A 25,580-nucleotide genomic window follows, 5' to 3' on the forward strand; every position below is an offset into this window, starting at 1 on the left:
CAATCCATGAACCAGTTTAGTAGCCCTTCTCTGAACTCTCTCTAAGGTATCAATATCCTTCTGAAGATACGGTCTCCAGTACTGCGTACAATACTCCAAGTGAGGTCTCACCAGTGTTCTGTACAAATGGCATGGTGCTCTATAACACCTACCTTTAAGTCATCAGAAATAATCACCCCTAAATCCATTTCCTCAGATGTTGAGGTTAGGATTCTATCAAATATTCTGTACTCTGCCCTTGGGTTTCTACGTCCAAGATGCATTATCTTGCACTTATCCACATTAAATGTCAGCTGCCACAAGTCTGACCATTTTTCTAGTTTACCTTAATCATTTGCTATTTGGCTTATTTCATGTAAATGATCACCAATTCAATAAGCAGCGGCTGGAATTCTGCTTATTTCCCAAGATTCTCTATTGTGATTCAGACTTCCCCTGTACGGCCACTTGAAAAGCATGTGTAAACAGGCACTTTATGGCGTATCCTGATCACCAGAGTAATAGTTGAAGGGAGGCTCCCACGCAGGAACTCAGAGCTACAATCATTGAATGCTTGAGCTTTTTTCCTGTTTAGATATTCCTTTTGAAGCTGTTAATTAATAACATTTGATTGCATTCCCGAGAGGGGTTACGATTTTCTATCGGTTGGTGTCCTCCATTTCAGCAGACTCGGCGAGCCTGCTTACAATTCACATTTACTGCTCTTTATACAGTATTTATCCTTATTCTCCAGAACAAAATAAATCAACACTGGAGTAGAACAACACTTTATGTACAAAAGCTTAAAATATCATTAAAAACAGAATTAAATAACAAGTTGCAACAAACAGGTCGCAATGTAAAATGCTCACATACAGGTTTCGTAGTGAATTGGAACAAGTTAATAGCTAACTAGACGTTACCCATGGATTGTGCTTTTACTTCTCTTGAATTTTCAGTTACATAGTATGAGTGCCAGTTTAGGTATGGCATACAGACAGACAGCACTGTTGGAGGAATGCCCAGGCTTGTATTTACGTGAGTTTATGTCACATCTTGTTTCAACAACACTCCCCTGAATGTAAAGGACACAATCCATCCCTGTAAACACTTCCATAGCAATGACCGTGCCGAGGAAACTGACTGTAACGTGGCAAGTCACGCGTGGACAGAGCAGCCATGATACACGTTCTACATGCTATGCTAGGGTACAACACATCTCGCAGGGTGAAATCTCATCCAACCGCCCCTGACTCCCAGTGCCTGGCACAGACAATTAGCACATTCATAAAACAGGCTCATTAAAAATCATGACCACAAGGATTGCAGGTGCAGCCAGAGCACCTCATTGAAAACTGCGTGCCGTGAGATTTACTACATCGCCATGGAGACAGCCAACTTGCTCAGACTGCTTGCTATCACCAAGAACCTGAGATTTTTGTTTGAGTAGAACACTGGAAACCCAGAGAGACCATACACAAGCCCATCGCAGCCATCACATGACACACTATGTGCGCCTCCTCTTGTTGGCGTTTGGGCTGGATGGGTTGCTGTTGGCATTTAGGACTTTCTCCGTCAGTCGGCTCCTTTTCCTCTTGTCCCCGGATTCCTTGGCGCCCGATTCAGACAACGTTCTTTCCTTCTCTTTGACGCTTGGTTTGTCTGTACCTTTTGCTGTATTTCCAGAGGAATTGGTGAAAGCTGTATAGAAAGGAAAATCAGGCATTTTAAAAACTGCATTATTTGAGAGGGAAAAGACAAGTGGTGGAAATGGTTACAGTGGAATCAGAACATAAATACAAGCTAAACGTATTGCATAAAATATTCTGATCAAAGATGGTACAGGGGACTCTGACAACAGGAAATAGTGATCACACACTCTCATCCAAAACCTTATACAAAAAACGATCCTTAAAAATGACATTATAAGCAGACTTTATCTTAATGAAGCGGTTTTGGTGTATAGATCATGCAACTGAAGTCTAACTGCTCAATGCTCTGCCATTTAGGAGTTAAATCACTTTTTTTTGTTTATACAGTCCTAGCTACACCTTCCCTAGCTGTGACACACACAATCTACATGGAATTTTTGCAAATGTTCAACCTGATCTTACAGCACACTGTGTTTACTTTTGAAGTTTTATCTCCTGCTTTGTTAATTAAACTTGAACCACACACAGAAGGCTCCTGTAGGCAATTAACAAAGCAGGAGATTAATTTTAAATTAAACAAAATTTGCAATAAAGGAAGTTTAAACACAAGATCTCTCTTGTGTATAGGAAGACTTTGTAAGTCACTTGTAGGGAGGTGTAGGGCTGCATAAACAAAGTGATTTATCTCCTAAATTGCAGATCATTAAGCAGTGAGAATGCAGGTGCTTATAGTGGCCCTTTAAAGGAACACTCCAAGCACCATAATACCAACAGTATGCTGCAGTAGTTATGGTGCCTGCTAACCTCCCATTGTATGTCAAACTAACAGTATTAGAATGGATTGACTTCTTACCATGGGGCGTCACGTGTCATTCACACCCAGAGAGTTGAAGGCTCTGTCTGTGCTAAGCCTTGCAGTGCAGGGATTATTTCACCATAACCACTGCAGAGTACTATAGTAGTTATGGTGCTTGGAGTGTTCCTTTAACATGAAACAGGATAAAAAAAAGAAATAGCGTGTGCTGGGTCCCAGCCGTCCCCTCTTTAATGTAAGTGGCACCCGTGCTGTCCCCTTCCAACCGTTATTTCACCACTGGCAATATGTACAATATTGCTGGGTGTCACAATATTGCTGGGGGTCTTCTGATCATTCCTAGTGGGTGCCTGAGGACGATGGGAGCTGTTTCTAGGCTCTACACTGCCAGCTGTTCCTGTGTGGCTGCCTGGGTTCCTCCCCAGTAATGAACGGAATATCAGTACCAATTATCGACTCTTAAATAAATATCGGTTGATCCCTACATGATGTATATGGATTGATAGACAGAATGGACGGGGCCGGTGTGGGTGGACGGGCAGAATGGACGGGGCTGGTGTGGGTGGACGGGCAGAATGGACGGGGCCGCTGTGGGTGGATGGGCAAAATGGACGGGGCTGGTGTGGGTGGACGGGCAGAATGGACGGGGCCGGTGTGGGTGGACAGGCAGAATGGACGGGGCTGGTGTGGGTGGACGGGCAGAATGGACGGGGCCGGTGTGGGTGGACAGGCAGAATGGACGGGGCTGGTGTGGGTGGACGGGCAGAATGGACGGGGCCGGTGTGGGTGGACGGGCAGAATGGACGGGGCCGGTGTGGGTGGACGGGCAGAATGGACGGGGCCAGTGTGGGTGTCCTACCTTCATCGGAGCCTATGTGCAGATCCACCTCTTCCTTTATTTCCTCTTTAATTTCTTCCTCTGATGTCACTTTACCTGAAAAAAAAGAAAAAGAAAAAAGTCTGTACCAGAGCCAGATTCTTGGGACAGCGATCATTATCTCCGTAGTTAAAGGGAAACTGTCATGCCTTAACTGCTCTTGCAAATCTACACATTGCTTGTAAAACTGCTAGTGCAATGTATAGATTGAAGTTTAAGCTCAAATTTAATAGGGGCAGTTTCCCTTTAAAGTGAAAATGTGGCGAACAGCATCTTTCAAACCAGATCTGAAAGAAATGTTCCTTTCTGCTACGGCCTGACGTCAATGTGCTCTCACCTTCTTTCACCTCCTGGATTATGTCCTCAGGGAGAATAAAGTTCTTTTCCGAATTTGGAAAAGGGAGAATCTCAGATTCATGCTGCAAAATAAAAACCTCACAATAAAAACAATTTGCATTATGTTGGTTTTCAGAAAACTCCTGAAACATAAATAATGATCACACTCTGCACTTTACTGACCCCTAAAGTCCGCTGTAAACCTACCCGAAACCACCTCAACGACCCTGCGTTCCCAAAGAAATGAATTCACAAATCTCCACATTGAAATGTTCATGGAAAATGCAGCTTAAAATAATTGATCCGGCATTTCTACCAACTTATTTCCACTCCGCTCCTGTCACAGTTTGACTATTTAAGTCTTAGTTTTGCCAGATTCTGAATGGCTACACGTTGGGTAGTTTAACGATTATTGTATCTGCCAGTACAATCTTGTAACACTTTGTTATTTGTTTATTATTATCATCATCGCCATTTATATAGCGCCAACAGATTCCATAGCGCTTTACAATATTATGAGAGGGGGGATTTAACTATAAATAGGACAATTACAAGAAAACTTACAGAAACGATAGGTTGAAGAGGACCCTGCTCAAACGAGCTTACAGTCTATAGGATGTGGGGTATAAAACACATTAGGGCAGGAAATAGCAATCAAACAAGGTGGAGTGAGGCAGAGCTGGAGGAGAGAGTAGAGTGCTGCCCTTTAGGAGAGAGCAAGGGACAGGTATGTGAGGTAGAGGTTACTCTGGGAGGCCAGTGGTGGAACTACCGCGACTGCAGTGCCCGCCTGCCATGTGTTGTGGCCCCGGCCGCGCGGTAGAGACATGGGTCCGTACGTTCAGGGTCCCATCAGGTGGCCCATGCTGTTAGGGCTACCCAATGCTATGCATTTTCAGGGGGCCCAATCAGCTCTGTGGCGCTTTAACAGCGCGACTGTGCCCCCTGGGATGACATGAGACAGAGCTGGGAGGAAGTGACTGCCCTGGTCACTCCTCCCAGCAATCATAGAGTGCAGCATGGGTGGAAGGAGTCCGAATGGGAACTCTGACTCCCATCAGGCTGAGCCACCACTGGACCCCAGGGAAGTCACCCTCCTGCACCTAAAAAGGTAGGAAACAGGAGGGTGACTAAAATATTTTTTATGTGTATGTTTGTGTATGTGTGTTCTCTGTATGTCTGTGTATGTCTGTCTGTGTGTATGTTTGTATGTCTGTGAGTATGTGTATGTCTGTGTGTCTTTATATGTGTGCCTGTTTGTCTGCATGTGTGTGGGGGCAACGTATGGGAAGGGGAGGGTAGACGTATGGAGGGAGAGGGGGTGGAGTGGGGTAGACGTATAGGGTGGTTTCTAGTTATGCATCCGTGGGAGGCCATAAGCTTTCCTAAAGAGATGGGTTTTAAGGCACTTCCTAAACAATTGAAGACTGGGGGAGAGTCTGATGGCGGTAGGCAGGCTATTTCATAGGAAGGGAGCCACCCGTGAGAAGTCCTACAAGCGTGAATGCCGTACGGGTGCGAGCAGCGGACAGGAGAAGGTCACAGGCAGAGCGGAGAGACTGAGAAGGGGTATATTTATGGATCAGGGAAGAGATATAAGAGGGGCTAGAATTGTTCAGTGCTTTATAGGTATGGGTTAGCACTTTGAATTGACTCCTATAGGATACAGGAAGCCAATGTAAGGGCTGACAGAGGGGTGAGGTGCGAGAGGACTGACTAGAGAGGAAAATCAGTCTGGTGGCAGCATTCATTACAGACAGTAGCGGGGCAATACGGCTTTTGGGAAGACCAATTAGGAGAGGGTTACAATAATCTAATGCGGGAAATTACTAGCGCATGGACAAGCTCCTTAGTAGCATCTTGCGTAAGAAAGGGGTGGATGCGGGGTATGTTTTTAAGTTGGAATCTACAGGACTTGGTAACATACTGGATGCATGGGCGTAGGAACCGGGGGGCACACATTCCCCCCAGTAAATCATGCGGGGGGGACAGGTTATGGGGAAATCCCCCCCCCAGATCCGCCGGCCCCCCTCATGCTGCAGCCGCCCGAGCTCTCTGTAGAGAGCCTCAGGCGGCTGCAGCTTTGCCCGGGCTGGTGCATCCATGAGGGCGCACCGCCCGGGCGCAGCATGAGGTGAGGGGCTGACAGGAGGGAAGCGCTCAGCGCTCCCTCCTGTTACTCCCTCACTGTAGCGTGGCCGAGCCCTGTATGATCCGCGGGTACAGGAAACAAAATCTCCCTGTACCCGCGGACCATACAGAGCTCGGCCACGCTACAATAGAGGTAGGGGAGGGGGGAGGAAGAGAATGACAAGGGAGGGAGGGGGAGAAAAAAAGAGAGTGACAAGGGAGGGAGGGGGAGAAAAAAAAGAGAGTGAGAACGGAGGGGGGAGGGGGAGAAAGAGTGAGAACGGAGGGGGGAGGGGGAGAAAGAGTGAGAACGGAGGGGGGAGGGGGAGAAAGAGTGAGAAGGGAGGGAGGGGGAGAAAGAGTGACAAGGGAGGGAGGGGAGAAAGAGAGTGACAAGGGAGGGAGTGAGGGAGGGGAGAAAGAGAGTGACGAGGGAGGGAGTGAGGGAGGGGGAGAAAGAATGACAAGGGAGGGAGGGAGGGGGAGAAAGAGTGACGAGGGAGGGAGGGGGAGAAAGAGTGACGAGGGAGGGAGGGGGAGAAAGAGTGACGAGGGAGAGAGGGGGAGAAAGAGTGACAAGGGAGGGAGGGGGAGAAAGAGTGACAAGGGAGGGAGGGGGAGAAAGAGTGACAAGGGAGGGAGGGGGAGAAAGAGAGTGACAAGGGAGGGAGGGGGAGAAAGAGAGTGACAAGGGAGGGAGGGGGAGAAAGAGTGACAAGGGAGGGAGGGGGAGAAAGAGTGACAAGGGAGGGAGGGGGAGAAAGAGTGACAAGGGAGGGAGGGGGAGAAAGAGTGACAAGGGAGGGAGGGGGAGAAAGAGTGACAAGGGAGGGAGGGGGAGAAAGAGTGACAAGGGAGGGAGGGGGAGAAAGAGTGACAAGGGAGGGAGGGGGAGAAAGAGTGACAAGGGAGGGAGGGGGAGAAAGAGTGACAAGGGAGGGAGGGGGAGAAAGAGTGACAAGGGAGGGAGGGGGAGAAAGAGTGACAAGGGAGGGAGGGGGAGAAAGAGTGACAAGGGAGGGAGGGGGAGAAAGAGTGACAAGGGAGGGAGGGGAAGAAAGAGTGACAAGGGAGGGAGGGGGAGAAAGAGTGACAAGGGAGGGAGGGGGAGAAAGAGTGACAAGGGAGGGAGGGGGAGAAAGAGTGACAAGGGAGGGAGGGGGAGAAAGAGTGACAAGGGAGGGAGGGGGAGAAAGAGTGACAAGGGAGGGAGGGGGAGAAAGAGTGACAAGGGAGGGAGGGGGAGAAAGAGTGACAAGGGAGGGAGGGGGAGAAAGAGTGACAAGGGAGGGAGGGGGAGAAAGAGTGACAAGGGAGGGAGGGGGAGAAAGAGTGACAAGGGAGGGAGGGGGAGAAAGAGTGACAAGGGAGGGAGGGGGAGAAAGAGTGACAAGGGAGGGAGGGGGAGAAAGAGTGACAAGGGAGGGAGGGGGAGAAAGAGTGACAAGGGAGGGAGGGGGAGAAAGAGTGACAAGGGAGGGAGGGGGAGAAAGAGTGACAAGGGAGGGAGGGGGAGAAAGAGTGACAAGGGAGGGAGGGGGAGAAAGAGTGACAAGGGAGGGAGGGGGAGAAAGAGTGACAAGGGAGGGAGGGGGAGAAAGAGTGACAAGGGAGGGAGGGGGAGAAAGAGTGACAAGGGAGGGAGGGGGAGAAAGAGAGTGAAAAGGGAGGGAGCGGGAGAAAGAGAGTGACAAGGGAGGGAGGGGGAGAAAGAGAGTGACAAGGGAGGGAGGGGGAGAAAGAGAGTGACAAGGGAGGGGGAGAAAGAGAGTGACAAGGGAGGGAGGGGGAGAAAGAGAGTGACAAGGGAGGGAGGGAGGGGGAGAAAGAGAGTGACAAGGGAGGGAGGGAGGGGGAGAAAGAGAGTGACAAGGGAGGGAGGGAGGGGGAGAAAGAGAGTGACAAGGGAGGGAGGGAGGGGGAGAAAGAGAGTGACAAGGGAGGGAGGGAGGGGGAGAAAGAGAGTGACAAGGGAGGGAGGGAGGGGCAGAAAGAGAGTGACAAGGGAGGGAGGGAGGGAGGGGGAGAAAGAGAGTGACAAGGGAGGGAGGGAGGGAGAGAAAGAGAGTGACAAGGGAGGGATGGAGGGAGGGGGAGAAAGAGAGTGACAAGGGAGGGAGGGAGGGGGAGAAAGAGAGTGACAAGGGAGGGAGAGAGATTGACATCCATCACACACACAATCACACAATTATGCAACCCTTACACACACAGAAACACACAATGCATTCCTTATACACACTCAATGCACCCCGTACGCACACTCAATGCACCCCTTACAGACACACACACTGCATCCCGTACATACACAGAAACACACCTTGCAGCCCTTACACATACAAACACAGATTCACACAATGCATTCCTTACACACATATCAGGACATCCCCTACACACTCCACCTTTGTGAACAAACTCATTGGTGGAACATGAAGGTGGACCCTGGGACCCAGACCTTGAGCTGTGTAAAGGGCCCCCAAAAAATGGAGCTGCTTCCCGTTCTCCCAGAACATTGATTTTTGTGACCACAGTTACAAACAGCCTTCAGAGAGCCTGTTTTACACCAGACCAGTGGAGCCAGACTGCAGCTAGAGCCCATCATCATCCTCATCTGGTTGTAAGTAGGCAATCTAGCATATTATTTGTGGCACTAATCTCTAATTTACCTCACATTAAAGAAACACTATAGTCCCCAGAAGCACTGCAGCTTAATGTAGTAGTTCTGGTGTCTATAGCCTGTCCCTGCAGGCCTTTTAATGTAAACACGGCGGCACTCCAGCACTGGCGTTAGTTAACATGGCAGAAAAATAATTTGAAAGGGTTTAGGGGGGCTACTAATAAGGATAGGGGAGAGGGGTAGGTAGAAAAATAATTGGAAGGGTTTAGGGGGGCTACTAATATTGATGGAAGGGGTAGGGTGGGTTCTAATATGCATGGAACGGGTTAGGAGGGTACTAATATGCATGGAAGGGGTTAGGAGGGTACTAATATGCGTGGAAGGGGTAGGTGGGGTTCTTTTGTGCATGGAAGGGGTAGGGGTGGTTCTAATATTCATGGGAAGGGTAGGAGTGGTTCTAATCAGGAGGATTCGGCGCTGTATCCGGGTAAGTAAAACCCCTTCCCTGTAGTGACCCTTTAATGTTATTATTTAATCATTTATATAGCAACTGCAAATTCCGTAGCGCTGTACAATGGGATAAACAACTCCTAGTTTACGGAATAAGAATATACCCGGCGAGTAAAAATGCTATCCCCCCCAGAATTTTTGGAGTTCCTACGCCCATGACTGGATGTGAGGCCAGAATCAAGTAGTACACAAGTCAACCTTACAATTAGTATCTTAATGAATAAACCCGTGGTCAGTGGCGTACATACCGGGGTCGCAGGGGTCGCGGCTGCGACCGGGCCCGGCCCACCAGGGGGCCCGGCCGCCCTGCGACCCGGTATGTATGTCACTGGGCCAGCCTCTTCTCCTGGGGGCCCCAGGAGCCGGCCACCTCCGGGCCCCCCGAGGCTGGTCCTGCTGTCATCCGGCTGGCCGGTACTGCGGGCGCGCGAGGGAGCACTGTCTCCTGGGTGCTTCCTCTTCAGCTCCCTTGCGCACCGCACTGATACCGGAGCCGGAAGATGACGTCATCTTCCGGCTCCGGCATCAGTACGCGGCGCGCGAGGGAGCTGAAGAGGAAGCACTCAGGAGACAGTGCTCCCTCGCGCGCCCGCCAGCCTGCCTGCCCACCGGGTGACCGGCCCCCCAGGAGCCCAGCAGCACCACTGGACCCCAGGCAATCCCCTCAGCTCTCCCACAGGTAAGGAGGCTGGGGGGATTTAAAAAAAAATGTTTGTGAGTGTTAGTGTTAGTGTTAGTGAGTGTGTGTTAGAGTGTGAGTGTATGTTAGTGTGTGTTTGTGAGTGTATGTTAGTGTGTGTTTGTGAGTGTATGTGTATGTTAGTGTGTTTGTGAGTGTATGTGTATGTTAGTGTGTTTGTGAGTGTATGTTAGTGTGTGAGTGTGTGTTAGAGTGTGAGTGTGTGTTAGTGAGTGTGTCAGTGTGTGTGAGTGTATGTTAGTGTGTGAGTGTGAGTGTATGTTAGTGTGTGTGAGTGTGTGTTAGCGTGTGTGTGTGTTAGTCTTAGAGTGTGTGTGTGTGAGTGTGTGTGTGTGTTAGAGTGTGTGTGTTAGTGTGTGTGTCTGTTACTGAGTATGTTTGTGTGCATCTGTTAGTGAGTGTGTATGTATGTCTGTCACTGAGTGTGTGTCTGTCAGTAAATGTGTGCGTCTGTTCATGAGATTCTGTGTGTGTGTGTCTTAAGCACTTACCTTTCTCCAGCGCCGGACTCCCTTGGCGCTGGGAATCTCTCCGCCTCTCAGCTCCGAATACGCATGCGTGGCAAGAGCCACGCGCGCATTCAAACCGCCCATAGGAAAGCATTATTCAATGCTTTCCTATGGACGTTCAGCGTCTTCTCACTGTGATTTTCACAGTGAGAATCGCAGAAAATCCTCTAGCGGCTGTCAATGAGACAGCCACTTGAGGCTGGATTAACCCTCAGTGAAACATAGCCGTTTCTCTGAAACGGCTATGTTTTCAGCTGCAGGGTTAAAACTAGAGACCTGGCACCCAGACCACTTCATTGAGCTGATGTGATCTGGGTATCTGTAGTGGTCCTTAAAGTGTATGTGTTTATGCATGCACTGGCGTACATACCGCGGTCACACAGGTCGCAGCCCTGCGACCCGGTGCCCGCTGCCATGTGTTGCGGCCCCTGCCCGCGCAGCGTAAGCGCGCGCGCGGGGGGGCCCACGGATCAGTTTTCGCACCGGGGCCCCATGGGTTGTGTGTACGCCACTGCCCGTGGTGTGTGGTATGCAGCCCTGATCATGACCTTACAGTAAATTCCTGATTCTCTGTGTGTTTGTTCTGGATGTCAAAGATATATTATGGCGGACTCACCAGAGCCTGCATGTCGTACATACTGCGCAGATGATCCCAAATCACCTTGGATGAGATCTGGCGCCCGATGTTCTGGCTGAACTTGTCCCGGATACAGATCATGTGAAAATGCCGATTCACACCTGAAAAAGAAAACCCAAGATGAGATGGTACGTAAACTCCTCACGTTCTTGGTAATAGCATAAAATGAGGAGTCAGAATCCTAATTATAAATACTTAATTTCACATTCCCAGATAATAAGATAGATAAACGCAGGCAACACACTACATGCCATGTCCATCAATACCTGTCCAGGGTACACTATGGGGGCCGGCAGCGCTAAATGGCATTATTACCTGGTAACGTGAAACAAAGCGCTAATAATATAATATTCACAGTAATACAATCAAATCATCACAGTAATAATATAATAATCACAATCACAGTAATAATATAACAATATAATAATCATTAGTAATAATTATATGAACAATCACAGTAATAATAATAATAATACTGTGGATATATTGCAGTAAGATGATATATTATTATTATATATTATTTATAATTATTATTGTTATATTAGATTATATTATTATTATATATTATTAATATGTATTATTATTCTCCTGGTTCCCTCTGGAGGCCGCACGGAGCTGCCGCAGACCCCTACCCCTCTGCCGGCTGCTCTGTTTACTCCAGTCCGGGGATAATCCGCGGCCTCCACTTACCGACCGGTTTGTGGCCGAGCATGGCGTGGAATAGACACACCTCGACCTCGGGGCTCCACAGCACCGGCTCCTCGGCGGTGGGTTCGGGGGCCGGATCCGGTCTCTCCGCGGCATTATCCCCGGCCTCCGTCTCACCCATCGCGGCCGCAAGTGCTGGGAAACACCGAGGACAAGCGGCCTCCGCTGGCGGCTAGAGGTACTGCACCGACACAGCGCCACCTAACGGACAGTCTGAGGTACTTCACCGACACAGCGCCACCTAATGGGGAATGTGAGGTACTGCACCGACACAGCGCCACCTAATGGGGAATGTGAGGTACTGCACCGACACAGCGCCACCTAATGGACAATCTGCGGTACTGCACGTACTCAGCGTCACCTAATGGACAATCTGCAGTACTGCACCGACACAGCGCCACCTAATGGACAATCTGCGGTACTGCACCGACACAGCGTCACCTAATGGACAATCTGAGGTACTGCACCGACACAGCGTCACCTAATGGACAATCTGCGGTACTGCACCTACACAGCGTCACCTAATGGACAATCTGCGGTACTGCACCGACACAGCACCACCTAATGGAGAATCTGAGGTTCTGCGCCGACACAGCGCCACTTAATGGAGAATCTGAGGTACTGCGCCGACACAGCGCCACCTAATGGAGAATCTGAGGTATTGCATCAAAGCAGCGCCATCTTATGGAGAATCTGAGGTACTGCGCCGACACAGCGCCACCTAATGGAGAATCTGCGGTACTGCATCGACACAGCGCCGCCTAATGGAGAATCTATGGTACTGCACCAACACAGCACCATCTAATGGGGAATCTCAGGTACTGCACAGACACAGCGCCATCTCATGGGGAATCTCAGGTACTGCACAGACACAGCGCCATCCCATGGGGAATCTCAGGTACTGCACAGACACAGCGCCATCTCATGGGGAATCTCAGGTACTGCACAGACACAGCGCCATCTCATGGGGAATCTCAGGTACTGCACAGACACAGCGCCATCCCATGGGGAATCTCAGGTACTGCACAGACACAGCGCCATCTCATGGGGAATCTCAGGTACTGCACAGACACAGTGCCATCTCATGGGGAATCTCAGGTACTGCACAGACACAGCGCCATCTCATGGGGAATCTCAAGTACTGCACAGACACAGCGCCATCTCATGGGAAATCTCAGGTACTGCACAGACACAGCGCCATCTCATGGGGAATCTCAGGTACTGCACAGACCAGACAGCGCCATCTCGTGGGGAATCTAAGGTACTGCACAGACACAGCGCCATCTCGTGGGGAATCTAAGGTACTGCACAGACATAGCGCCATCTCATGGGGAATCTCAGGTACTGCACCCACACAGCACAATCTCATGGGGAATCTCAGGTACTGCACAGACATAGCGCCATCTCATGGGGAATCTCAGGTACTGCACAGACACAGCGCCATCTCGTGGGGAATCTAAGGTACTGCACAGACATAGCGCCATCTCATGGGGAATCTCAGGTACTGCACCCACACAGCGCAATCTCATGGGGAATCTCAGGTACTGCACCGACACCGCACCACCTAATGGGGAATCTCAGGTACTGCACTGACACAGCGCCATCTCATGGGGAATCTCAGGTACTGCACAGACACAGCGCCACCTCATGGGAAATCTGAGGTACTGCACAGACATTGTATGTGTGTCTGTGTTTGTGTGTCTGTATGTGTATCTATTTGTCTGCATGTGTATCTGTATGTCTGTGTAGCGGAGAGCTGATTTCTCGCAGCTATTCTCCACTTTAGATCCAAGGAAGGCTCAGGAACAAGTCATTAGTAAATCCACAGCAGAGTTTCCAGCAGGTAAAAAGGTACAGCGAAATCCCCACAGCACTCCCAATAACTGGACGACACACAGTTTCAGGAGTAGAACTGACAATCGTTTATTCCAAGGTTTCTTATAAAGCCTGCTCCCATGCAAGGGAGGGAACTACAGTAATTAGGACAGTAACCAATACCATTCTTGTTACCTCCCACACATCTCCTCCCCTCAGAGTGAGTCATAATCCCCTTAAGTTGTACAGTACTTTACCCCAAACTTGGATGTACCCCTAAACCATCACATATCCTTAATATCAGGGTACCGCTAGGTAGCCCTGATCTGGGTGAATATAATATCCAAAATTCACCCAGATCGGACCAGGGGTTCGGTAGTTACAGGCAGGTGAAGTTTGACCGACCGCACACGAGTTGGTATCCGAAAAGGGTTCCATGAGAATGGGCCCTGCGGTCGGTCTCCGTTCGGCAGTTAAAACAGACATTTATAATTGCCATCCACATTTACATTCACCTGGATAGTGATTCCCTCATTCGGTACTTTATTACTACCGAATGGGGATTCGTTATGTTTCTCCGTTCGGCAGTTACGGAGCTCTGGAGGTCTCAGCGGTGTTTGGTTGTTTGAGTGTCCGATTTGAGTTCCAGGCACTCGACGACCAAACACCGCTGGGATTTTCATGCGTAAGATGGCCGCCGCCACGTGTACGCATGCCGAATGGCGGCCACCCAGATACAATGTTAATGAGCCGGTTAACTTGCGGTTGGAAAGAATGTGAACTTTAATAGCTGGCACACTTCTCTCTGGGGTGGTCCCTCCGTTCGGTAGTTTCCATAAGTATATAGTACGGATGGAAACTACCGAATACCATACAATTCACATAATACACAAACGAATAGCAATTTCAACATAGGGAAAACATATACGAACACAGTCACACAGGCATTTTGCAGGACAGGCTCACTGCATTCCGCTACACTGCTCCCCCTTGCCCACAAGCCGGCATACACAGTCTGATCCCACACGGATCGGCTTGGGGATGACCGGGGTGCTCACGGATCATTTTTCCAGATCAGTTTGTCGCGACAACCTGTCGGCGTTTCCATTTTGCTTACCCGGGCGGTATTGAATGTTAAAGTCAAAAGGCTGCAGCGCCAAACTCCAGCGCAGCAGCCTGGCATTGTCCCCAGCCACCCGGTTCAGCCAGACTAACGGGTTGTGATCCGTGAGCAGCGAAAAAGCCTGTCCATACAAATAGGGTTGCAATTTCTTCAAGGCCCACACCACAGCCAGGCATTCCTTCTCGATGGCGGCGTAGCTTACTTCCCGGGGTAAAAGTTTGCGACTGATGTAAGCCACTGGATGTTCTCCGCCATCGGCCCCGACTTGGCTTAATACTGCCCCCAATCCAAACATAGAAGCGTCTGTGTGAACAAGAAAACGTTTAGTTGGATTGGGAGCGGCCAAGACAGGGGCATTAACAAGTGCATCTTTCAAGTGTTGGAATGCCTGCTCACACTCCGGGGTCCAGGTTACTTGGCGGGGAAGGTTTTTACGGGTCAGGTCCGTGAGGGGTTTGGCCAGGGCACTATAATTGGGGACAAATTTCCGGTAATACCCTGCTGTCCCTAGGAAGGCTAACACCTGGGTTTTAGTTGTCGGGGTAGGCCACTGTGATACTGCCTCTACTTTGGCGGGTTCCGGCTTCTGCTTACCACAGCCCACTCTGTGGCCCAGGTACTGTACCTCGGCCATCCCAATACTACATTTAGCTGGTTTTAGGGTCAAACCAGCCTCCCTGATCCTGTCTAGAACCGCTCCTATATGGGCCAAGTGTTCCTGCCAGGTATCGCTAAATATGGCAATATCATCGAGATATGCGCAGGTATAGTCTTGGAACCCATCTAGGAGGCGGTCCACCATCCGCTGGAAGGTAGCCGGCGCGTTTTTCATCCCAAACGGCATGACCTTAAATTGGTACAGGCCGAATGGGGTGACAAAGGCGGACTTAGGGATGGCTTCCGGGGCCAAGGGAATCTGCCAATACCCTTTGCACAGATCAATCGTGGTAAGGTATTGTCCCCTGGCCATCCGGTCTAGTAACTCATCGATCCTAGGCATCGGGTATGCGTCGGATACGGTCTTCTCATTCAGTCTCCTGTAGTCCACGCAAAAACGGGTCGTGCCGTCCCGCTTTGGTACGAGGACCACTGGAGATGCCCAGGGACTATCTGAGGGCTCAATCACTCCTAACTGTATCATCTCCTCAATCTCTTTGCGCATATTCTCCCGGACCGCTTCAGGGATGCGGTATGGGGTCTGGCGCATGGGAAGTTGACCTGGGGTGTCTACTCGGTGGGTAGCCAGAGGGGTGTATCCAGGTACATTAGAAAAGGTCTCCTGCTTTTCCTGCAGTAGTTGTTGTACCTCGATACGCTCCTGTGGGCTCAACCGATCCCCCAATACGACTGCTCCTAGATCTCCAGCCAGCTGTCCATCTTCTAACAGATCGGGGAGGGGTAGGCTGTCGCTCTCTTCAGAGGTGGGGGCGCAGATAGCTGTCACCTCCTCTGAACGTTCCTGGTAAGGTTTCAGCATGTTCACATGGATCATGCGTCGCCCCCCATTCCCTGCGCAGTGGCCAATTATATACGTGGTGTCACATCGTTGTTCTACCACTTTATAAGGGCCTTGCCAGGCGGCCTGTAGCTTATCGTGTCGGACAGGTTTTAAAATTAAAACTTTCTGTCCGACCTGAAAGCTGCGGTCCCTGGCGCCCCTATCGTACCAGGTGCGCTGACGCGTCTGAGCTGCCTGTAGGTTTTCCTTTACCGTCTTGGTGAGTGCTTCCAGGCGATCTCGGAGGGCCAACACATATGGTACAATAGGGGTACCGTCCACGCTACGATCTCCCTCCCAGTGCTCTCTAATCAAGTCTAGGGGTCCCCTTACCCTCCTCCCAAATAGCAGTTCAAAGGGGGAAAATCCTGTAGATTCCTGCGGCACCTCCCTGTACGCAAACAGTAAGTGTGGCAGGAATTTTTCCCAGTCTCGGTGAGTCTCGGCGAAGGTTCGGAGCATCTGTTTTAAGGTGCCATTGAACCGTTCGCAGAGCCCATTAGTCTGGGGGTGGTACGGAGCACTAATTATAGGCTTAATTTTACAGAACTTCCAGAGTTGTTGGGTAACCTCTGCCGTGAACTGAGTGCCCTGATCCGAGATGATCTCCCTGGGTAACCCCATCCGGGAGAAAATCTGCATCAGCGCCTCAGCCACCGTCTCGGCATGTATATTCGTTAAAGCTACCGCCTCGGGGTAGCGAGTGGCATAGTCCACTACGGTCAGGATGTACCGTTTGCCCGAGGGGCTAGGTTTCCGGAAGGGGCCTACAATATCTACGGCAACCCTATGAAAGGGTTCCTCAATTATGGGTAGGGGGTGCAGCCTCGCCTTACGCTTATCCCCCCTCTTTCCCACCCTCTGGCACGTGTCGCAGGTATTACAGTACCTGCGTACCTCCTGGCTAATCCCTGGCCAGAAGAAACTTTGGGTCAATCGATATCTGGTACGGCTGACCCCCAAATGTCCGGATAGCGGAATATCGTGCGCTATCCGGAGTAATTCGGTTCGGTACCTCTGAGGTACCACCAGCTGTCTTGTAGCAATGGGGTCTGACCCATCTATCTGTTTACTTGTTTCCCGGTACAATAACTGTCTGTCCCATACAAATCTTTCCCCCTCTGCCCCCGGTTGGATAGAGGTGACCTTGTCTCGGTATACCTGTAAGGTAGGGTCAGTGGTTACCTCGGCTACAAACTCATCAGGAGGGGCCCAAGGGATACAGTCTAGGGAAGGGGAGGGATCTCTTACCTGGACCTCCGGCAGTGCGTTGTTTTGTTGGGTGCGGGCCTGTTGCCTGGTGACTACTGGGTGTGCTTCTTCAGTAGTTTGTGGTTCAAATGCGGAGGTGAGTTTGCCCAGATCATTCCCCAGGACCACCTCAGCAGGTAATTGCGGCATTAGTCCCACTTCCACATTCCCGAACCCCGCACCCCAATGCAAATGTACCCTGGCTGTGTCTAGCCGATACACGGCTCCCCCTGCAACCCTGACAGCCACAGTCTTATTCAGTTTGGCTTTGTCCGAAACCAAATGGCTTTGCACCAGGGTGATAGTGGCTCCCGAGTCTCTGAGCCCCTGCATAGGCTTCCCTTCCAGATATACGGTCTGCCTATGGTGCTGGCGGTTATCCGCCTGTGCCTGTAAGGGGTTGGCCTCATGTAGCACTTCCCACTGTTCCACAGTCGTGACTGGAACGGCAGAGCTGTAGGGAAGTGGTACCTCGTCCTGGTAATGATGCGCTGCTGCTCTTGGTGGTGGTGGTGGAGGTCCTGGTCGGATCCAGGTGTTGCGTTCCCTGGACTGCGGACAATCTCGCTGGTAATGTCCCCACTTCTGGCATCGGTGGCATTGCACAGAAGCAGGTGTGCGGTATCTCTGCTGCGCTGCTGCTGGTGCTGGTGGAGGAAGTTGCCTTGGTGGGGGTTGAGGGTTAGGAGAGAAGGAGTTCCCCCCTAGTGGTCGCATGACAGGTTTGGTACTCACTGCTTTGGTTTGTCTGCGAGCGTCCATAAAATCATCTGCCTTTTTGGCAGCCTCGGTGAGGGTGATGGGGTTACGATCCCTCACCCATTCCTGTAGCTCTGAGGATATCCCCTCATAAAACTGCTCCAACAGCAGCATTTGTAACAAGTCCTCCATGGACCGCGCTTTACTCGACTGCATCCACCCAAGAGCTGCCCTTTCTAGTCGGCAAGCCCACTCTGCGTGCGAATCTTTGTCCGCCTTTTTCAATTCTCTGAAGCGCCTCCGGTATGCCTCTGCTGTTATTGCGTACCGGGCCAGGATAATTTCTTTTACCCGGCTATAGTTCCTAATTTCAATATCAGGCACAGTGCGGTAGGCTTCAGCTGCCCTTCCTGACAGCCGTCCTGCCAATATGGGTACCCATTCTTCCCTTGGTATATTATGCAGCGTACATAGTCTCTCAAAATCTTGGAGGAAGGCATCTATATCCTCCTCTGCTTCCACATACGTTTTAAACGCTTGATAGGGAATTTTAGGCTTACCCTCTTGTGCCACAGCTCCTGCTGCACTTCTTTCCGGTGTTTGTGGTCTCCTGTTTCTCATTACAAACTCCTGCACCTCTGTCATTGTTTTAGAGATGATCTCTGTTGGTGGGTTTTCCCCATAAAAGGCCAGTCTGAATTGTAAATGCCTTTGGAACTCCTCCTGTTCTGTTTCAGGTCTTTGTTCCGTGGCCTGGACCTCTTCTGCTCTGTACTCTGCCATTACTTCGGTGATAAGCGTTGCTTTGGATTTGCTGCTGGCAGAAACACCTTTCGCTTCCAGAAGGTCTTTCAATGTGGTTCTCTTTAGCGTAGAAAGATCAATCTCCATTAATCCTTGTTCCTCTGTGAGTCTGGATCCCAGCGCTGCCAACCAATGTAGCGGAGAGCTGATTTCTCGCAGCTATTCTCCACTTTAGATCCAAGGAAGGCTCAGGAACAAGTCATTAGTAAATCCACAGCAGAGTTTCCAGCAGGTAAAAAGGTACAGCGAAATCCCCACAGCACTCCCAATAACTGGACGACACACAGTTTCAGGAGTAGAACTGACAATCGTTTATTCCAAGGTTTCTTATAAAGCCTGCTCCCATGCAAGGGAGGGAACTACAGTAATTAGGACAGTAACCAATACCATTCTTGTTACCTCCCACACATCTCATCCCCTCAGAGTGAGTCATAATCCCCTTAAGTTGTACAGTACTTTACCCCAAACTTGGATGTACCCCTAAACCATCACATATCCTTAATATCAGGGTACCGCTAGGTAGCCCTGATCTGGGTGAATATAATATCCAAAATTCACCCAGATCGGACCAGGGGTTCGGTAGTTACAGGCAGGTGAAGTTTGACCGACCGCACACGAGTTGGTATCCGAAAAGGGTTCCATGAGAATGGGCCCTGCGGTCGGTCTCCGTTCGGCAGTTAAAACAGACATTTATAATTGCCATCCACATTTACATTCACCTGGATAGTGATTCCCTCATTCGGTACTTTATTACTACCGAATGGGGATTCGTTATGTTTCTCCGTTCGGCAGTTACGGAGCTCTGGAGGTCTCAGCGGTGTTTGGTTGTTTGAGTGTCCGATTTGAGTTCCAGGCACTCGACGACCAAACACCGCTGGGATTTTCATGCGTAAGATGGCCGCCGCCACGTGTACGCATGCCGAATGGCGGCCACCCAGATACAATGTTAATGAGCCGGTTAACTTGCGGTTGGAAAGAATGTGAACTTTAATAGCTGGCACACTTCTCTCTGGGGTGGTCCCTCCGTTCGGTAGTTTCCATAAGTATATAGTACGGATGGAAACTACCGAATACCATACAATTCACATAATACACAAACGAATAGCAATTTCAACATAGGGAAAACATATACGAACACAGTCACACAGGCATTTTGCAGGACAGGCTCACTGCATTCCGCTACAGTCTGCGTATCTGTATGTCAGTCTGTGCCCTGTGTATCTGTATGTGTGTCACTGTTTGTATCTGTAAGAGTGTCATTCTGTGTATTTGACAATGTTTGTCAGGTATTTGTGTCTCTGTGTGTATATATGTATCTTTGTGTTAGTTTGTGTGTCTGCATTTGCATGTGTGTCAGTGTTTGTATGTTTGTTGTGCATGTATTTGTATGTGTTATATGGTGTGTATCTGCATGTATGTCAGTGTATGCACCGGTGTGTCTGTGTAACTGTTACCCCACCACACACACTGCCACCCCTCTTCACCCTGCCATACTTACAATAACTCCACCAATCCGGTCACTTACCCATGCCATACTCACCTCTCATCGCTCTGCCATATTCACCCCATTACACTCACCTTCTCTCGCGCTGTCATACTTGCACCCCAAATCCTGTCACTCTTCCATGCCATATTCACCCTATTACACTCACCTTCTCTCGCACTGTCACACTCACCCCCTCAATCCTGTCAAACTCTTTCCCAATAACACTGTCATACTCACCCCCTTTCACACTGCCACACTCACCCTATCTCATTAACCACTCCAATTCTGTCATACTCAAGCTCCCAACCATGCCACACTAACCCTGAGACACATTGAGGGGCTAAGGGGTGCGGATGGGACATATGGGGGGAGGGGGGGGGGGAACGGGGCAAGGGCAATTTTCACAATGGTGCTCCATGGTTTCTAGTTACGCCTCTGCCAGTGTATATAACTTTAGAATGATTATACCCTCCTGTGCGAAGTACCGTTGTCTCACCCAAGCATCAGCCGAGACTTAGTGAAGGGTGAAGAAATGTTTTTATTGAGACAAGTACACAGATTTATACCCAGACCCCCAGCATGGGGTTTCCATTCATAACAGTACAAGCCCGCCCAGACGACTCTGTGTCTTGGTGAGAGCGCAATACATAAAACACCCCAAAACACATGTAATAATACAAAGCGCGCCCCACATGCCATACATCCCAGGAAAGGTCTCTCTTTGGAGCGCACATTCTGTCCAAAAAGAGACTGGATCAAACATGGCTAGCTCGAATTTGATGGAAGTACAAAGTTCAGCAGGACACGGCTAGTCTTCGATCCGGTGCAGAGTGTCAGAGTGCTGGCAAGAGCTCCCCGGTCACCTAAAGACAGGGCACTTTCCGTGGGTACATGGAGCTCACCCAAGTCTTTTGTTTAATCCGATGCCTCTCCACCTCCTCTTTTAACCCTCCAATAAGTGCCCTGATTATGGGTCCTGGGACCGAAAGCGCTTTAATTAAAGTTTTAGCAGATCGCGGTGACTCTGTGATCCACTTTAGAGTTCCATGATAATTTAGGTTTGCTTCAATAAGGCACACCATGTCTCAGCGGCTTCCTAGCAGAGGATAAGCGGTTCTGGACAGCAAGAAAGTGGTGCTGGGCTGGGAGACATGAGCTGGAGAGTTTGTCCACAGTGTTACAGTCTTTTTAGAGGTGGAAGCCTGGGAGACATGTACCCAGCGTAGGTGACCAGAGGGTCCTTCACAAGGAGATCAAAGTACTGTGTATGTCACTGTTCTGCCAAGTGAGGAATGTAAAGTACCAAATACAGCTCTACCCAGTGGATGATCAGAGATAATGCATCAGCCACAGAGCCACAGTGATAACATATTCTGTAACTGACACTGAGGGAGACCAGAGGTTCTGCACCAACACAGCGCCGTAATCTTTAGATTATTAGCATTTGTTAATAGATATTGCCTCCTAATTTTCTAACCATACTTATTAAAAGGACAATTCAAGCTCCATAACTATTACAGCTGCTGTGATGCTGGGAGAGCCCGGACCCTGCACTGCACATGGGAGCTGACAGTCTGCACCAGGCAGATCCCTCTAAATCCTAGACACTCATGCACCTCGAATACACACAAACATAAGGGTGGCTAATATATTATGGATTTTGTTCATTTCTGTCTGTCTGTATGTGTGTTGTGTGACATTGTGCATATCAGTGTTTCTCTGTGAGTGTGTTTATCTGTGTGTGCCAGTCAGTGTGTTTGCCATTTTGTATCTGAGTGTTGCAGTTGGAATGCGTGTGTAAATATTTGTGCACGTATTGTGGTGTGTCTGTGCAGTGGCGTACATACCAGGGTCGCAGGGGTCGCGGCTGCGACCGGGCCCGGCCCACCAGGGGGCCCGGCCGCCCCTGTGACCCGGTATGTACGCTCTGGGCCAGCCTCTTCTCCTGGGGGGCCCAGGAGCCGGCCACCTCCGAGCCCCCCGAGGCTGGCCCTGCTTACACCCGGCGGGCAGTCAGGCTGGCGGGCGTGCGAGGGAGCACTCTCCACTAAGTGCTTCCTCTTCAGCTCCCTCGCGCACCGCACTGATACCGGACCCGGAAGATGACGTCAGGAGCCCAGCAGCACCACTGGACCCCAGGGAATCCCCTCAGCACTCCAAAAGGTAAGGAGGCTGGGGGGATTTAAAAAAAAAAAAAAAAGTGTTAGTGTGTGTGTGTTACTGTGAGTGTTAGTGTGTGTGTGTGTGTGTGTTAGTGTTACTCTGAGTGTTAGTGTGTGTGTGTTAGTGTTACTCTGAGTGTTAGTGTGTGTGTGTGTTAGTGTTACTGTGAGTGTTAGTGTGTGTGTTAGTGTTACTGTGAGTGTTAGTGTGTGTGTCAGTGTTACTGTGAGTGTTAGTGTTACTGTGAGTGTGTGTGTGTGTGTGTGTGTTAGTGTTACTGTGAGCGTGTTACTGTGTGTGTTAGTGTTACTGTGAGTGTTAGTGTTAGTGTCAGTGAGTGTGTGTCTGCTAGTGAGTGTCAGTGAGTGTGTTACTGTGTGTGTCTGTTACTGAGTGTGTTTGTGTTAGTGAGTCTGTTTGATGTCTGTTAGTGAGTGTGTGTTTGTCAGTGAGTGTATGTTTTGTAAGTGAGTGTGTATGTATGTCTGTCGCTGAGTGTGTCTCTGTCAGTAAATGTGTGTGTCTGTTAGCTAGTGTGTATGCGTCTGTTCGTGAGAGTGTGTGTGTGTCTTCAGCACTTACCTTTCTCCAGCGCCGGACTCCCTTGGCGCTGGGGATCCCTCCGCCGCTCAGCTCCGAATGCGCATGCACGGCAAGAGCCGTGCGTGCATTCAAACCGCCCATAGGAAAGCATTACTCAATGCTTTCCTATGGACGTTGTGTCTTAGAATCGCGGAAGCTCCTCTAGCGGCTGTCAGACAGTGAGACAGCCGCTAGAGGCTGGATTAACCCTCAGCGAAACATAGCAGGTTCTCTGAAACTGCTATGCTTTTAGCTGCAGGGTTAACACTAGAGGGGCCTGACACCCAGACCACTTCATTGAGCTGATGTGATCTGGGTGTCTGTAGTGGTCCTTTAACCCCTTAAGGACACATGACATGTGTGACATGTCATGATTCCCTTTTATTACAGAAGTTTGGTCCTTAAGGGGTTAAGTGTGTGTGCATCTGCATGCACTGGTGTACATACCGCGGTCGCAGGGGTCGCAACCCTGCAACCCTTGCGACCAGGTGCCCGCCGCCATGTGTTGCGGCCCCCGGCCTGCGCACAGTAAGCGTGCGGGGGGGGTCCCACGGATCAATTTTCGCACCGGGGCCCCATAGGTCATGTGTACGCCACTGTGTCTGTGGGAGTGTGTATGAGTAGCTGTGATTGTGTGTTTATGTCAGTGTGTATGAGCAGCTGTGAGTGTGTGTCTGTGTGTATGGGTAGCTGTGATTGTGTGTCTGTGTGAGTGTGTATGAGTAGCTGTGAGTGTGTGTCTGGGTGAATGTTTATGTGTGTGTGTGTGTGTGTGCATGGGCGTAGGAAACCCAAAAAATCTGGGGGAATAGCATTTTTACTTGCCGGGTATATTCTTATTCCGTAAACTAGGAGTTGTTTATCCCATTGTACAGCGCTACGGAATTTGCAGTCGCTATATACCGTATATACTCGAGTATAAGCCGAGTTTTTCAGCACATTTTTTGTGCTGAAAAACCCCAACTCGGCTTATACTCGAGTCAATTGTCTGTATTATGGCAATTTGCATTGCCATAATACAGACTGGGGCTGGCAGAGCTGTACTTACCTTTCCTGCAGCTCCTGTCAGCTCTCTCCTCCTCTGCGCCGTCCGTTCAGCACCTCGGTCAGCTCCCAGTGTAAATGCTCTCGCAAGACTTACACTGGGAGCTGACAGAGGGAGCTGCACAGACCGCGCGGAGGAGGAGAGAGCTGACAGGAGCTGCAGGAAAGGTAAGTACAGCTCTGCCAGCCCCCCTCTCCCCCCCCACTGAACTACCAATGACACTGGACCACCAGGGAAGGAGCCCCCCTCCCTGGCCAGCTAGCAAGCAGGGAGGGGGGACGAAAAAAAAAAGATAATTAAATTTTTTTTTTTTATAATAATTAAATAATAAATAATAAAAAAAATAATAATATAAAAAAATAAAAAATAATAATAATTAATAATATATCAAATGCCCACCCCCACCAACACATACACAAACACACACTGCATCACACACTGCATCACACACTCACACTTCATTCATATACACACACTGCGCTCACACACACACTGCACTCATACACACACACTGCACTCATACACACACACTGCACTCATACACACACACTGCACTCACACACACACTGCACTCACACACACACTGCACTCCATACAAACACACTGCACTCATACACACACTGCACTCATACACACACTGCACTCACACACACACACTGCACTCATACACACACACTGCACTCATACACACTGCACTCATACACACTGCACTCATACACACTGCACTCATACACACTGCACTCATACACACTGCACTCATACACACACACTGCACTCATACACACTGCACTCATACACACTGCACTCATACACACACACTGCATTCATTATATACACACACTGGAAATAAATATTCAATTACTATATACGCACACACACACTGCACTCATACACACACACACTGCACTCACACTGCACTCATACACACACACACACACTGCACTCACGCACACTGCACTCATACGCACACTGCACTCATACACGCACTACACTCATACACACTGCACTCATATACACACACACTCAGGGGCGTATTAGCCGCGAGGCAAACAAGGCATTTGCCTTGGGCGGCATTTTCCAGGGGGCGGCAAAAAAAGCCGCCCCCAAATGCCCAAGGCAAATGTCTTGTTAGCCTTGCGGCTAACAGACATGCCGGCGGGCTGCTGGGCGATCGGGCGGCACTACCTGGCGGGCGGGCGGCCGGCGAGGGAGCACTTCCCCTGAGCTGTCTGCTCAGCTCCCTCGCCAGCCGCAGAGTGAGGCTGGGAGGCGGAGCCGGAATATGACGTCATATTCCGGCTCCCAGCGTCACTCTGAGGCTGGCGAGGGAGCTGAGCAGACAGCTCAGGGGAAGTGCTCCCTCGCCGGCCAGCCGCCCGCCCGCCAGGCAGTGCCGCCCGATCACCCAGCAGCCACTGGACCACCAGGGAGGAAGAGACACCCCCCCTCCCCAGCATTCCCAAAGGTAAGGAGGAGGGGGGGGGTTAAATTAAAAAAAGAAAATGTGTTAAAAATTAATTTTAAAAAAACGTGTTAAAAAAAATTTTAAAAAATGTGTTAAAAAAAATAAAAATGTGTTAAAAATAAATTTAAAAAAAAGGGTTAATGTGGGTGGGTGAGTGTGTGTCTGTGTCTGTTAGTGTGTGTC

General features: G+C 50.0%; 1 protein-coding gene across 1 annotated transcript; it reads right to left on the reverse strand.

Moving 5' to 3' along the window:
* Nucleotides 1–751: 751 nt before the first annotated feature.
* On the reverse strand, nucleotides 752–11,656 carry MRGBP (MRG domain binding protein). Its single transcript, XM_063425658.1, has 5 exons — nucleotides 11,449–11,656; nucleotides 10,738–10,859; nucleotides 3,660–3,741; nucleotides 3,305–3,379; nucleotides 752–1,680 (listed from the first exon to the last, which is right to left on the reverse strand). Exons 1-5 carry the CDS (start codon nucleotides 11,585–11,587, stop codon nucleotides 1,487–1,489), a joined length of 612 nt encoding a protein of 203 aa, XP_063281728.1. The 5' UTR covers nucleotides 11,588–11,656; the 3' UTR covers nucleotides 752–1,486.
* Nucleotides 11,657–25,580: the final 13,924 nt, after the last annotated feature.

Source organism: Pelobates fuscus, chromosome 6 (assembly GCF_036172605.1).
Source record: "Pelobates fuscus isolate aPelFus1 chromosome 6, aPelFus1.pri, whole genome shotgun sequence".
NCBI classification, from domain to species: domain Eukaryota; kingdom Metazoa; phylum Chordata; class Amphibia; order Anura; family Pelobatidae; genus Pelobates; species Pelobates fuscus.

Coding starts and splice junctions, on each gene's coding strand:
- MRGBP (XM_063425658.1), bottom strand. CDS start 11,587: ATGGGTGAGACGGAGGCCGGGGATAATGCCGCGGAGAGACCGGATCCG. Junction 10,860..11,448: donor GCTCGGCCACAAACCGGTCG/GTAAGTGGAGGC, acceptor TTTCTTTTTCAG/GTGTGAATCGGCATTTTCAC. Junction 3,380..3,659: donor AATCCAGGAGGTGAAAGAAG/GTGAGAGCACAT, acceptor CTTTTTTTTCAG/GTAAAGTGACATCAGAGGAA.